This window comes from Anticarsia gemmatalis, chromosome 11, assembly GCF_050436995.1.
Source record: "Anticarsia gemmatalis isolate Benzon Research Colony breed Stoneville strain chromosome 11, ilAntGemm2 primary, whole genome shotgun sequence".
NCBI classification, from domain to species: Eukaryota; Metazoa; Arthropoda; class Insecta; order Lepidoptera; family Erebidae; genus Anticarsia; species Anticarsia gemmatalis.
In genome coordinates, this window is record NC_134755.1 from 13,414,820 (window position 1) to 13,428,211 (window position 13,392).

Here is a 13,392-nt window from a genome sequence, read left to right on the forward strand (position 1 = left end):
AGTTTGTTATAAAATTCCAAAATTAAAACTATTTTTTTATTCTAAATTGAGACAGTGTAATGGCGTCATCTCAATCTGTCACTTTGACATTAGTGTAGTTCAACAAAATTATCTAATATTTAGAAAATACAGATTTTTGATCAAAATTACCGCCGCGTGAAATACCTAACATTAATTACATTATCATTTGAGGGTACAGTTCAAAAGGTTTTAATTAAGGCATCAAAATGCATGACACGGTAAGTGAACTTCGATCTTTTGGTTTTAAGTTATTAGACGTTCGTGGGCTTATTACAAGTAGTGCAATTGTAATAACGAAACGCGATGTAATGTTATATAATAGAAAGTATTGTGTCGTCCTGTGTACGATTCCTGAAGCAAAGTGTAAATAGGTTTTAAGTTATAAGAGTTTCAACACAGAGTTTTATTGAGTGAAGTAATATACAGTATGTACAATTGTAAAACTGTAGCGTCATTAAATAACTTACGCATATTAATGCGTTAATATCCGCTATAGTTGAGAAAAGTCTAACTTTAGATGTTACTGAAAATCGTACAGTGGTGAAGAAACCGCACATGACTTCTCTATTCTGTCAACAAACCAAGAATTGTTCGCAGGGACATTGATTTACTTATTAACTTTTAAAGCAACGTCCTCAAAAGAATGTTTACATAAATATGTTGGTGTAATTTGTAGATAATTCGTCTGGCGAATGTGTGGAAGACGTGCAACAAGATCCGCGCGGCGGCGTTCCGCGTGGGGCTCAACTTGTGGGACTGGTACCGCCCGCTCGACCCCGAGGGCAACTCCCTCATCTCCGGTAACTACCTTATATCAGTACCTCGATTCTCTACCACTATCGACTACCGACAACCGGCTAGCTATCGACATTTGACATTTAGAATGTACTGCCAAAAGGTTTCCTACGACACCCGTCAGAGGCGCTGATCAGATTTTCATACAAAAGGAGATCGGCAGATTTCGTACAGCTTAAAGTTTGTGTTGTTTCGTAACAGAATTTGTACCACTTATTAAGGGGACTAAGTCACCTATTTTTATTTGGGACTATTATTTTTAGAAGTCCGGATTAATTAGAAAGTATTTGTTTATTTTAATAATTATTTTTGGTCTATGGCTTATATTTGTTGACAAATAAAGGAAAAGAAAATCTCATGAGACGTCACTGTTACTCTGACGTCTACGCATCCGCTAATTTGCTGTTGTTTTGGATTGTGGTTTTGACAGCATCTGAGCAATTTAGCGAACTATCGGGGCTTCTTAAAATGGACATAACTTTTACCTCCCAACTTTTAAAAATATAATAATTTTAAAATAAGCTTGTCTATCATATTAGCTACCAATTTAAACAAAAAGTAAACCTAAACATGACATTTTATAAGCTGTACGAATTCTTCATACAAACCTGCCGTTCGCCTTTCTCGATGACAGGTCGGTTGTCGGTTGTCGGTAGTCGATAGTACTCGCGCGAATCGAGCTACAGCATTACTCATAGATTGTCACTTTCTTCTACTATAATTATTATAAGTAGATATACTTAAAGGCATTTCGTAAAAAATCGTTACCTATTTATCAAGAAGCATTTGCTGCAAAAATCATTGTAGCAAGGCTTGAAACGACAGACTTACACAATTATTTTTAACTAACGGGATTGATGTAAAGGGAGAAAACCCTTTTACCCACTGTGGGACACCGATCGTTAAGCAACCCTTGGCGCGGTCATTCCATAGATGAATGACCGCATAGTGGTATTTGAACAGGGCGTCTCCGTTCTTCAGAGGGCACGTTAAAATTCGGTCCCAGTTGTTGTCAATTAAGATAACATTCGTTAAGCCACGTCGAAGGCCTTCGAGCGGCTTGAACAACTTTAACACTTGGTTGACCACTAACCATACGACAAGAAGAAGAAGTGTAGTATAACTATGTTGTATATGTTTCAGAGTCTAAGTTCGTGTCGATATTGGCGGGTCCGCTGCGCTCCGTCGTGGGCCTGTCGGACGATGAGATCGCTCAGCTCGCCGACTACTTCAGGGCGCAGGACGGCCGCGTGCTCTACCACCAGCTCTGCCAGATCATTCATGGAGAAGGTAACTACTTACACACTACACAATCAATACCTACATATGCTGCTAGCCACTGGGCACTCCTGCTATTGCCTTTTTAATGCTGGATTTGACTATAAGGTATTAAAGAGTCAAGGTTTTAAGTAATAAAAGTCTCAACATCAGTTCGGAGTGTGAGGCCGTTTATAAAAAAAGGCTACATCCTTGATACTCAGCTATTTTAGTGTTCAAACGACTGCCACAATACGAATGCATTGAAGTTAATATTTATCTTGCGTTACCGGCTTTATTGTATTGGTCAATGGTCTACCAAAATTTAGTTCTGGGTTTGTTTGTAAAAATGGTATAAAGTTTTCTGTGATAAAAAAAAGTTCTTGATACGGTACGACTGTCGTTTTTTAGAGTCCTACTGCGTTAGATTATGCACTTCGCTTGTCAATTGTCATGTTAACATTCTCGTTTAAATTTCAGAGGGGGAGCAATCTCATCCTTTGAATAATCAACTGTCTTTGAGCTTGTCGCGTTAATTTACACGTTTGGTTCCATTATTATGTATTTTTTCAGTAAAATATTATTTTAATCTTTACGTTTCCTTTGATTTTCCTGAATATTTATGGCTGTTAAGTGCGTACAGTCACAGGTGGTTTTATTTTAAGCTGCAAAAGCGGTTAATAGCGCCTCTAGCCGCTCCGCTAAGAAGGATAAAACTATCTACGATAAAAAAACAAAAGTCATAAAGATATTTTTTAGCATAAATAAGTTAGGCCGAATCAAGGTATTGATAATTTTACCATTACCGCGTGTGGTGGGTTAGAATCCTATCCAGAACAAAAATTTGTGTAATGAGCACAAGTATCTGTTCTGAGCGTGGTAGTTAATTTATCAATTTAAGTAGTTATTTGGTTACCATAGAACAAGCTCTGCTTAGTTTGGATTAAAAAGACGGTGTGTGAGTTGTCCGACGATATTAATTTATTTATTTCGTACACATTGTCACACTCATATAGTTCTTTTAACTATGACGTAGCTTACAGGTGTGCAATATGACGAGTATAGTAGCCTCTTTCATGACTAAATTATCATCATATTTCTCATTTCTTTACCATATGCACTTATTCAAAACGTTCATGATTCATAAGGAAACAGGGATTTTGTTTAGTACAGAAATAGGCCACTGTTGCCGGAAAACTAGGCCACTTGATTATACCAAGTATCGCTTATTCATTGAAGTAATTGAAACGATATCTTATCATTACGATACATAAACATGTGACGCTAATTAACCTTAAATAATCACAATCACAATTTGTATATGTCTATTCCATTTGTATTGCCGCGGCTTCGCTGATTTTGATAGATGTGAATTTTTCTCATGATCCGGACAACAAAAACCTATAAAGACTTTAAACGTGGTCTCTATATGCCTGTAGAGCATGTCTACTCAGACACAGTTTGTCATTTTATGGGAAACCCGAGTATCCTAGAATTTTAGCCTTTTTCGTATACTATAATGAGACTTTGGATTCTTTTGTACACTAATTACTGTGGCTAACTTCTACTAGGCTTTGTTCTGGAGATCATAAATCCATCAATGAGCTGTTTCTGTGGACTAGGTGGTAGTGCACGACTGCTGATCATAAGGTGTCCCGTCCCGGGTACGATTTTCAGAACGGGCAAAGTGCTATTAAACTTCCAATTTCTGTTCTGCTCCTCTGCTGCAAACAAAAAACATTATAGTTCAACAACTTCGTAGACAGCCTTGTTTGCAACGTTCACAGATGTTGTAAACATAAAATTTAAAGTAACTTACGCACTAGACGGTGATCGGTTTGGTATAACGAATTTTTTTTTTTAAATACACCATTCAGATGATTCAGTACAAAAAATTAAAATCAATCGTGGATACCAAGGCTTTGTACTAAATTGTTGGACTATAGTCATTACATCCACCACATTTAATCTTTTGGAAATTGCAAAGAGCAGTTGGCAGTTTCTTGCTAGCTCTTCTTATAAGTCTCTACCCCCTTTCCGAGCTGGTGGTAGATTCACTAATTGTAACGACTATTACAAGTGTCAATATTTTCCCCGTTTTTGTCGTAGCGTGATGATATATAGCCTATAGTCTTCCTTGATAAATAGGCTATCTAAGAATGAAATAATTTTTGACCTAAATTAATAAATGATTTGATTTTGAGACGTCAGAAACACGCTGCGTTAGTATGTAGTAGTTATTATATAACAATAAACATGCACGTTTCGTGTCAGTCGCGGGTAAATGTGACATACTCGACACTGAATGAGTACAGTCTGTTTATAGTGAACGAGGGCTACAAGATGTCGCACTTGACTGCTCTTCACTTAAATGTCAACACACTCTGTATTGCTACGTGGTAAAATCAGCTGTTATATGATTCTCATGTAAGGTTACCAAAATACGGTTTTATCGCTTCGGCCGTGTATGATACCAGAGTTTGGTAACCAGTATCATACGAAGAAAAAATGATCGTTGTAGGATACTGGTATCCAAGTAATAGGGATTTTTCGTTTTATGTAACCGAGTATCAGCAAAGGAAAATATCAAAAAATTACAAGTGAATACTTAACATCTCCTCGTATGTAGCTGATAAGCATGTCATGCGCATTGATATATTTTTGCGTTGCCTGTAGTCCAAAATGAGTAAAGAAATTGAATTTATCATTACGAAGAGAGGAGGAAGAGCACTAGTGATGGTCGCATGTACCACAGGAAAAAAACTTACTCAAACGAATCTACCTTTTAGCTTTGCCACAATATTAATTATATATGTACAGTGAGTGTTACTCTAAATTTTAAAAATGAAGTCGGAAAAATCTAAACTCATGAAGTATTTCCTTGTTTACTTGTATGTTTTCAATAAAGCGAGGGTTTACAATAAGCGTTGGTACAGAATGCGATCCGATTACTCGGATGAAAGAGGACAATAATATAACCAGAAGTGGATATAATGACATAACCAATTAGGGTTCTCATCTCAGTATTCAGTTGGGAAAATACCCTTTTGCTTATCACAGTTTTGCTAAGTTGGTTTCATAGGCAGAATGTTATATTCCTTACTGGATACTGGTTACCAAATTTAATGAAGGGTATCAGAAAAATAATAAATCCTCTCACTTGGATACCAGTATCCTACAACGATCATTTTTTCTTCGTATGATACTGGTTACCAAACTCTGGTATCATACACGGCCGAAGCGGGTTTTATCAGTATTTGTCTGCCTCCGTGGCGCAGTGTTTAAGGTGGTTCTCACGCTACTACCAATGCATTGAAAGATCGTTGGTTTAATTTCCACACGGAACAAATATATGTGCGATCCATAAATAGTTTTTCGGTTCTGGTTGTACTTTGTGTCCGTTGTTTGTATGTTTGTTACAGTCCCCGCGACACAAGAGTAATTCTTAGTGCGGGAGTTGTCTTTTTTATAAAAATTAAAATAAAAGAAGTACCTATTAGTTTAGTTAAGAAGGCCTAAAAATTTACTGCTTGATCATGCCTGCCTCTGTGGTGCATTCGGTAGTGTATGCGACTGCCGCGCAAAGGTCTGGGGTTCGATTCCAGAGTCAGGCGAAGTGCTATTGATATTTTTTTTAGTTTTAAGCTCGGGCTTCGGTAACGTGTCTGGTAAAGGGCAATTAAATAGGCTCGCTTCCTATTAAACGGGACTAACATTGTTAACGTTGAAACGTGGGTGTATATCATATACCTCTGCCTAGACCTTCGGGTGTAACAGTCGTAATATTACGAATGTAGTTATACCACTACCCGTTAATAGTAAAACAAGTAGTTATGTGATAAGTGAGTAATGAATTGAACGGTTATATTTAGTGACATTTGGGAACGGGGTCACACAATCGATATCGCCGGAGTGTGCGCCGACCACGCTCACACGCTGCACTAACACTACTCTCTGTTGTTTCATTACTCACTGAACAATTAAATACTATAGTTGGGCCATTACAAACGTGCGAACTATGACATTATTAAAAGGATGACAGGAATAGGACAGTGTGTAAGTGCGAGCGAGAGAGCCCGATTATGTGGCATGACGTAGTTCGCACGTTTGAAATGGCCCAACTATCGTTACACAATATTTGAAAGCGCACAACTTATTGACTAGTCGATGTTATTTATCAATGTAAGCCTATGTAGAAAAATTTGTCGCGTTTTTCACGTCATGGATGCAATTTTAGTTTTCATAAATTTTTTTGACTTCGTAGGAGGTCGTGTGTTCAATTTCCGATTCACGGAACAGTTATTTGTGCGAGCCACATATACCTGTTTCGAGACTGGTTGTGCTTTGTAGCTGTTGTTTGTATGTTAGTAAAAGTCGCCGCGACACATAAGGAATTCTTAGTGAGAGAGCTTTCTTTAAAAAAAAAGAACAAAAAAAAGTGCTTTCCCTTTTTCGCTCATACATAAAGCCAATATCTATGTCACCAATCACTTCGCAGGTCTTCAGTCGTGGTCAAATGCAATTTTCATTCAATTAAAATTTAGCAAAATGATCAGATGAAAGTACATAGCAATTAATATCTTTACATAGTTTTAGTATGTTCTTCAAATTTTAACGAATAAAAAACCACAAGAATTTCAGGAAACTTGTGTATTTATATAACGTAACTAAAGAGCTGTTGTTAAAGCAAGCGATACATCTCTTATTCCGGTATATAGCCTCGTCTATCAGCCGGGACGAGTCCTCCGGGAGCGCCGGTGAACGTGCGCGGAGAACCTTATCCCATCACTCATTCTTGTTCTAAACTCCGTAACTGGACCTCACATTGTACAAATACGAGTTTTACTGTGAAAAAGATAGCATAATAGGGTCTGTATATCGTTGTCTTTATCTAACGCCGGGACGTTGATAGCTTGGGACAGTATGGTTCCAAAACGAATTTATGATTATAGTAAAATTTCAAATTGATGGTATTTAATTCTTCTCTATATGGTAATTTTAATAACGGGTCTAGTCTGATAACGTTTCTATTATCAATGAAATAACACATTATCTTTGGCAATAAGCGGATGTTTCATATAAACTGTATACGATACAGTGTACATACAGACATACATAAAATCACGCCTTATGCAATTTATACCTATCAGAAATATTTGTTAAAACCATTTGGTGATTAAAAAGAGTGGCCAAGAGTTTGTTGCCAGCTCTCCTCTTCACCTCTTCTCTTTGGCCCTACCTTCCAAACTGGCGGTAAATTCACTCTCTATGTCATTGACTATCATAAGTGTCAGCATTTGACCTAAATTAATAAATGATTTGATTTTGAAGTAAAACTATGATGAACAACGGAAAGTTAACAGAATACCTGCATGTTTCCTCATAGATATTTCTCATCGTCACGCACTCGACGTTTCACTTGAATTGTTATCGTTGCGGTTCAAGATGTTCTGAATAATAGCGGAATGATTTTGTAGATGAATGTAATGTGTATTGTTTCCTTAATGGCCCACTTTATCGTTGACTCATAGAGACACAGTACGAGTAGAGTATGTACGAATAATTACAGACGCCGCGTCTTTTCCGTCTCTCTCTCTTTCGTCGTTAAGCAAGGATTACTCGGCATTTAAAAATGTTCGTCTAAAACTTAAGATAAAATACGTACATCCAAAATCTCTAACTTACACATAAATATATAATATTATTACACATATACAATTCATCTATTTCCCACAGGGTAGGAAGAGATCAGATAACGTCACTTGATCTAACTTATCTGCTTGGTCTTTCATACTAAGATCTCTCGTACTACGATTGGCTCTTGTGTCGCACAGACTTTTAAAAACAGACAAACTAAGAAAGTACAACTAGATTCAAAGGACTATTTGTGGATCGCATAAATATTTGTTCCGTGTGTAAATCGAACCCACGACTATCCGACGCACTGGTAGTGGCGTACCTTCCGCCTTAACCACACGAGATGTTTGGATTAATGTGGTAGCTTTATCCTTGTTTGGGTAAAAATAAGATAATATTTTAGTTGTGATACCAAACCCGCAATTGGCCAGCGTGGTGGACTCAAGGCTTTACCCCTCCCTCATTACGGGAGGAGACCCTTGTCCAGCAGCGCGACATTATTTATCACCCTAGCCTTTCTTCCAACTATGTTGGAGCCGGCTTCCAGTCTCACCGGATGCAGTTATCAGTATTTTACATGGAGTGACTGTCTATCGGACCTCTACAAACCAGTTACCTGGGTTATAACACGATACCCTTTGGTAAGATTAGTTGTCAGACTTTCAAACTTCCGACTACTGTTACCGACTGTGAAAGAATTATAAAATGTGGGACATTAATGGTTTAAATTAATTTATTTATTTGTGTTGGTAGACGCGGGTGGTCGCGACAAGACGTCGGCGGACTGCCTGCTGGAGGCGTGCCCGCCGCCGCCCGAGCCCGCGTGCCACTCGCTCGACCAGTGGCAGACGCGCCGGCTCTGCTGCCTGCTCGCCACCATCGCCGCCAGGGACATACCGCTCAAACCATACTTCCAGGACTACGAATTGGTCTGTCTTCAAACTACTCTTTAATCTTGTTATACACTGAGAAAAAACAGTTGCCCACGATCTTAAATGTCAATGCTTAAAGTCTTACAAACTTGTGGAATGTTAGATTGTAAAACTGATGGTAGATTCAGTAATTTCTACTTTGGCTACATTCATACGTTTTGACGAGGCTTTATCTACTTCTGGCAAATTTCGAAAACATACAGAGAGACAGAGTTCGCTACGATTAAGTTGTTAAATGTTTAATTAAGTGTCCGAATCATATTTTAATTAACTTTTCAGGTAGCGAAGAACGACGGTCGCATAACGTTCGCTCACTTCGCGCGTATCCTCACGTACATCGGCGTGATCGTGTCGGCCGAGGACTTCAACCTGCTCGTGCGCAAGTTCATCAAGGACTCCTACACGCTGGACTACGTGGACTTTCTCAAAACTGTCGAGGCTGTCAAGAAGGAAGGCATTAGGGGACTAGGACCTGTAAGTTGAACACACTCATGCTGATCACTTGTAATTAAAAATAAGATGAAGTAGTTTTGCAGGTCTTGTATTTAGAATTATAGTTGTACGCTTTGATTGGTTCCCAAAATGTCAACAAAAATATGGCAAGCAAATATGGCAGCAAGGCTGTGATCGTAAAACTATACTTGTTTTTAATAGTTTTTGCTAGACTGATCATAATAAAATGGCATCGTGTGTGTGTATGTGTGCAGGAATATCTGAACCCGAGCGCAGTGATCGACACGACTCTGCCGAAGCTGTCTCGGCCGGAGGTGGAGGCGGGGCTGTCGACGGCGCCGCTCGGAGCCACCGAGGTGTTCCACCCGGCGCTCAAGCAGCCTCCCCCCTCGCGCCAGCTCGTCGACCTCATGCTGCGCGTCCAGGAGTTCGTCATGCAACGACGCATCAGAGTCTCCGAGTTTTTCAGAGTATGGAATTTTTTCGTATTTCCTGCCTCCGTACTCCCTTATTGGAGATGATCGTGGTCACATTGTACTTTATTGTACTCATCCCACTGTGACCGTACATTATGTACTACCGCTGAGTCTGCCGCAGCTAGATATGCCTGTGCAGGTCAATGACATTACAAGACTGCAATGGAAAAGATAAATGTAAAATATGTGAAGGTGAAAACGTTTTTCAGTCCAAGTTTACACAAATATTTTAACAATGGTAAAATTAAATACACTCTCATATGGCCAGTAATTAAACCACCGAATAGATCGATTATATTATCGACACAGCTTCCTCCACGTATTATTATAGTGTAGTTTTAATGACCATCGCAAAAAAGTGACTCGTTGCGAGACAGCTACAATTTGCTACGAGCCCTCTACGAACTGCTACGTACAATGTGCTACACGTAGAGCTTCTTACGAGCATGATCTCAGTGTGGTTGTGACCACAGAAACAAGACTGTAAATAATTGATATAGTTCTTGGTCTCCAGGTTTTTTCTAGTTCAAATCTTGATGTTGAATGGTATTTGTCTTAATGAAGTGTTAGGTCAATGATCACGTACGTTGTTGTTCAGGACTACGACGCACTGAACAGCGGGCGCATCGCTCCGCTGCAGTTCCGGCGCGCCATGGACGCCATGGGACTGGGCACGGTGCTCACGCCCGAGGAGGTGGTCTGCGTCATGAAGCACTACGTCGACCCCAACGACCCGCAGCGAGTCTGCTGGAGGACCTTCGAGGATGACTGCGACCAGGGTATGTGCACATATGCTGAAGTATTTTTTAATTTGTGTTTCTATTGTGCTCTCAAGTTGTGTCTTACGAGAGATCTCTATCTTGAAATGCCTTTATACAAAAATCGATCCAAGTTTTTCAGTGGCTAAAGATGTCATATATGGGCGATATGTGCAGTGTTCACCATCAAGGAGTTGGAGAAGCACCCGGAGGCGAAGGCGGGGTGCGCGGCGGACGCCGTGGCGGAGCTGCCGCCGCTGGGCTCGGCCGCCGACCGCGGCGAGGGCGAGAGCGGCGCCGACCTGGACGCGGCGCAGGCGGCGCTGCTGCGCGTGCGCGCCGCCTGCGCCGAGCGCTCCATCGACCTGCGCCCCGCCTTCTCCGAACACGACGAGTTAGTGCTCATTTGTATGCCGACGTGAGCCGGAGGCTCGTGAAGCGTTCGTAGCGCGAGATATACATACATTTAATTCGGGAGTAATAACTTTATAAAGGCTTGGTTGTGTGTGCACAGACACAACAACGGGCACGTGTCGCGCGCGCAGGTGCGGCGCGTGCTGGCGCGGCTCGGCGTGCTGCCCGCCGCCGCGCACGTGCGCGCGCTCGAGGCGCGCTACCTCGACGACTGCGGCTTCAGCTACGTGCGCCTGCTCGACGAGGTACGCACCTACACGCACCTCATCGCACAGAAAATCATTACGTTTATATTAAACATGGAAATTTCTAAAATGCAAGAATCTAAACAATCCGATCTCTTGTGTCAACTCGACTATGAGTTTTATAATCGCTATGTTGACGATGGTTGTGTCGACAGATGGTGGAGCGGCCGGCGGAGAGCGCGACGATCGCGGGCCCGGCGGCGGCGCTGCAGCGCGCCCGCAAGCCGGCCGCCGCCAACCCGCTCGAGACGGACATCGTGCAGATACTCGCCAAGATCAAGGGCAAGGTACACGCCGCACTCACACACACACTATTTCATACACCATTCATATGCTAGCATTGTACATTTCGGATTTAATCTGTTCCTCATTTTTCTTTAATCTGTTCCTCAGTTTGCCTTCTGATAAAAACAAATAATATTGATGAATTGTAAAATGCAGAGATATAATAACGGTTTACGATATAATAAAGGTTTATGGCAGCAATTTTTTGTTATATTTATCCAAAACATGTCAGCTGTACAATAATGACAAACAAACATCTCACATCATCGTTTGGTTGTTGTTGGTCAGATGGTCCGCGAGGGAGTGCGGCCGCGCGAGTTCCTGCGCCAGTTTGACCCTCGCAACGAGCTGGTGATCCCCCGCGCGGACTTCTACCGCGGCCTCGGCTCCGCCGGCCTCTCCCTCACGCCGCTCGAGATGGACACGCTCATGGAAGTGTCAGTCATCATTCTACTTTGCTATTATTTCTACTAGCTTTGTCTTGACCGAATGACTTCAGTCGATAAACAATTTTAATCTGAATCTTACCGAGCGATGAGTGTTAAATGTATATTTGTAAACGTGACATGTAGGTTCTGTGCGCCGGGCCGTCGCCGCTACGTGGAGTACGAGCGGTTCTGCTCGGTGGTGGGCGAGGCGCTGACGCAGACGGGGCTGGAGCGCGCGCCGCTGCTGGAGCCCATCCCGCACGTGCCCACCATCGACTCGCCGCTCAACTTCCTCAACTTCGAGGAGAGGAACATCGTGTCCATGGCGCTCAAGAAACTCTCTAAGTTCCCCGACCAGCTGTCCAACATACTGGAAGTGTTCCAGGTCACTCTCCACTTGTTACACACCTCACCTTGTTATACACTACGAACACGGAACACTACTGAACAGTTACACAAATACATACTGACGCACCTGACGAACTTTTGGCGTTAAATATTCGGCGACGAAAGATTCGGCGTTATAGTTCGCTAGGCTCTAACTAAGCGTGTGTGTGTGTGCAGGACATGGACCGGTCGCACTGCGGCACGATCCCGCGCGTGTGCGTGGAGCGCGCGCTGTGCCAGCGCGGCCTGCTGCAGCTGGTGTCGGCGCGCGAGCGGGACCTGCTCTACAAGTGCTTCGGCTACGCGCGCGGCTGCGGCCTCGAGGTACTCACACTACCCACACTACTCCCTCACTGAGCATACTGCCTTGTATGCGATAGAGTATACAACATTCTGAATTGACGACATCAGTAACCCCCTATGCTTAGCGACTGATGGTGGCCCGTTTTATACGGCTGAGTAATTTTGGAAATACGTAGAATTGACGATTATAATCAAGATAAGTCGTGCATGCCGAAGGTTCTCTACCGAGTTGTTTTACTATATCATCTATTCATATTTTAGCATTGACGGTTCATGACAGACCATGTCAAATTAAGAGTATCCATAAAGTGATATTTTCTATGAATGTTACATGACATGTTACAGTGTAATGAGCCGTGTGTTGTTGTTCTCAGGTCAACTACCGCGCGTTCTGCAACGCGCTGGACCTGCTGTACGCCACCGCGAGCGCGCAGCCCTGCTGAGGCGCTGACCCGCTGTCTCTGTCCTTGTCTCGCACACTGTCCTCTACCAGTATTGCTGTCCTTGTTTCATTTGACGTCTACAATATACAAAATACTTTGCAATTACTTTCTTATAATTGTTCCGAGATCCTCGACAAAGATTATCATAGTTCAGCTAATATGCATGATATAAAGATCATTTGTAGCCTACAGCACACAGGGATAATGCAAGCCACCTGCAAGTGAAAGAATTTTGTAAATCGGTTCTGCAGTTACAGAGATTACGTCCCCTGCCTACAACCTTAAAACCTTACAAGTTATAACTCTTTATAAAATTTGTGTAAATGATCGTTAAAATCGGCCTATTTTTGTTCAATGACTTAATATGGAAACTGAATATTATAAGTAGTTTCGTTTGCTTCTTATTGAAATCTGTTTTTCACGGGTATGAGCAGTAGTCGAATATGTTCGGAGAGCAATCAAGTCGTACCATGTAGACGAACTGTGAAGGCCACACAAACAAACGTTACAATGGTTTAGAGAGTGTGGTACTTTGTTCCATCGGGGTGTTTTTAAAGA

At 41.7% G+C, this 13,392-nt stretch overlaps 1 protein-coding gene across 1 annotated transcript; it reads left to right on the forward strand.

The window, feature by feature from the left end:
* The first annotated feature begins 68 nt into the window (after positions 1-68).
* On the forward strand, positions 69-12,922 carry LOC142976530 (uncharacterized). Its single transcript, XM_076119951.1, has 14 exons — positions 69-239; positions 698-821; positions 1,960-2,106; positions 8,464-8,639; positions 8,922-9,116; positions 9,350-9,565; positions 10,170-10,350; positions 10,507-10,723; positions 10,844-10,988; positions 11,144-11,275; positions 11,562-11,710; positions 11,846-12,086; positions 12,266-12,412; positions 12,766-12,922. The coding sequence occupies exons 1-14, from the start codon at positions 228-230 to the stop codon at positions 12,832-12,834; spliced, it is 2,151 nt and encodes a 716-aa protein (XP_075976066.1). The 5' UTR covers positions 69-227; the 3' UTR covers positions 12,835-12,922.
* The last annotated feature ends 470 nt before the right edge of the window (positions 12,923-13,392 follow it).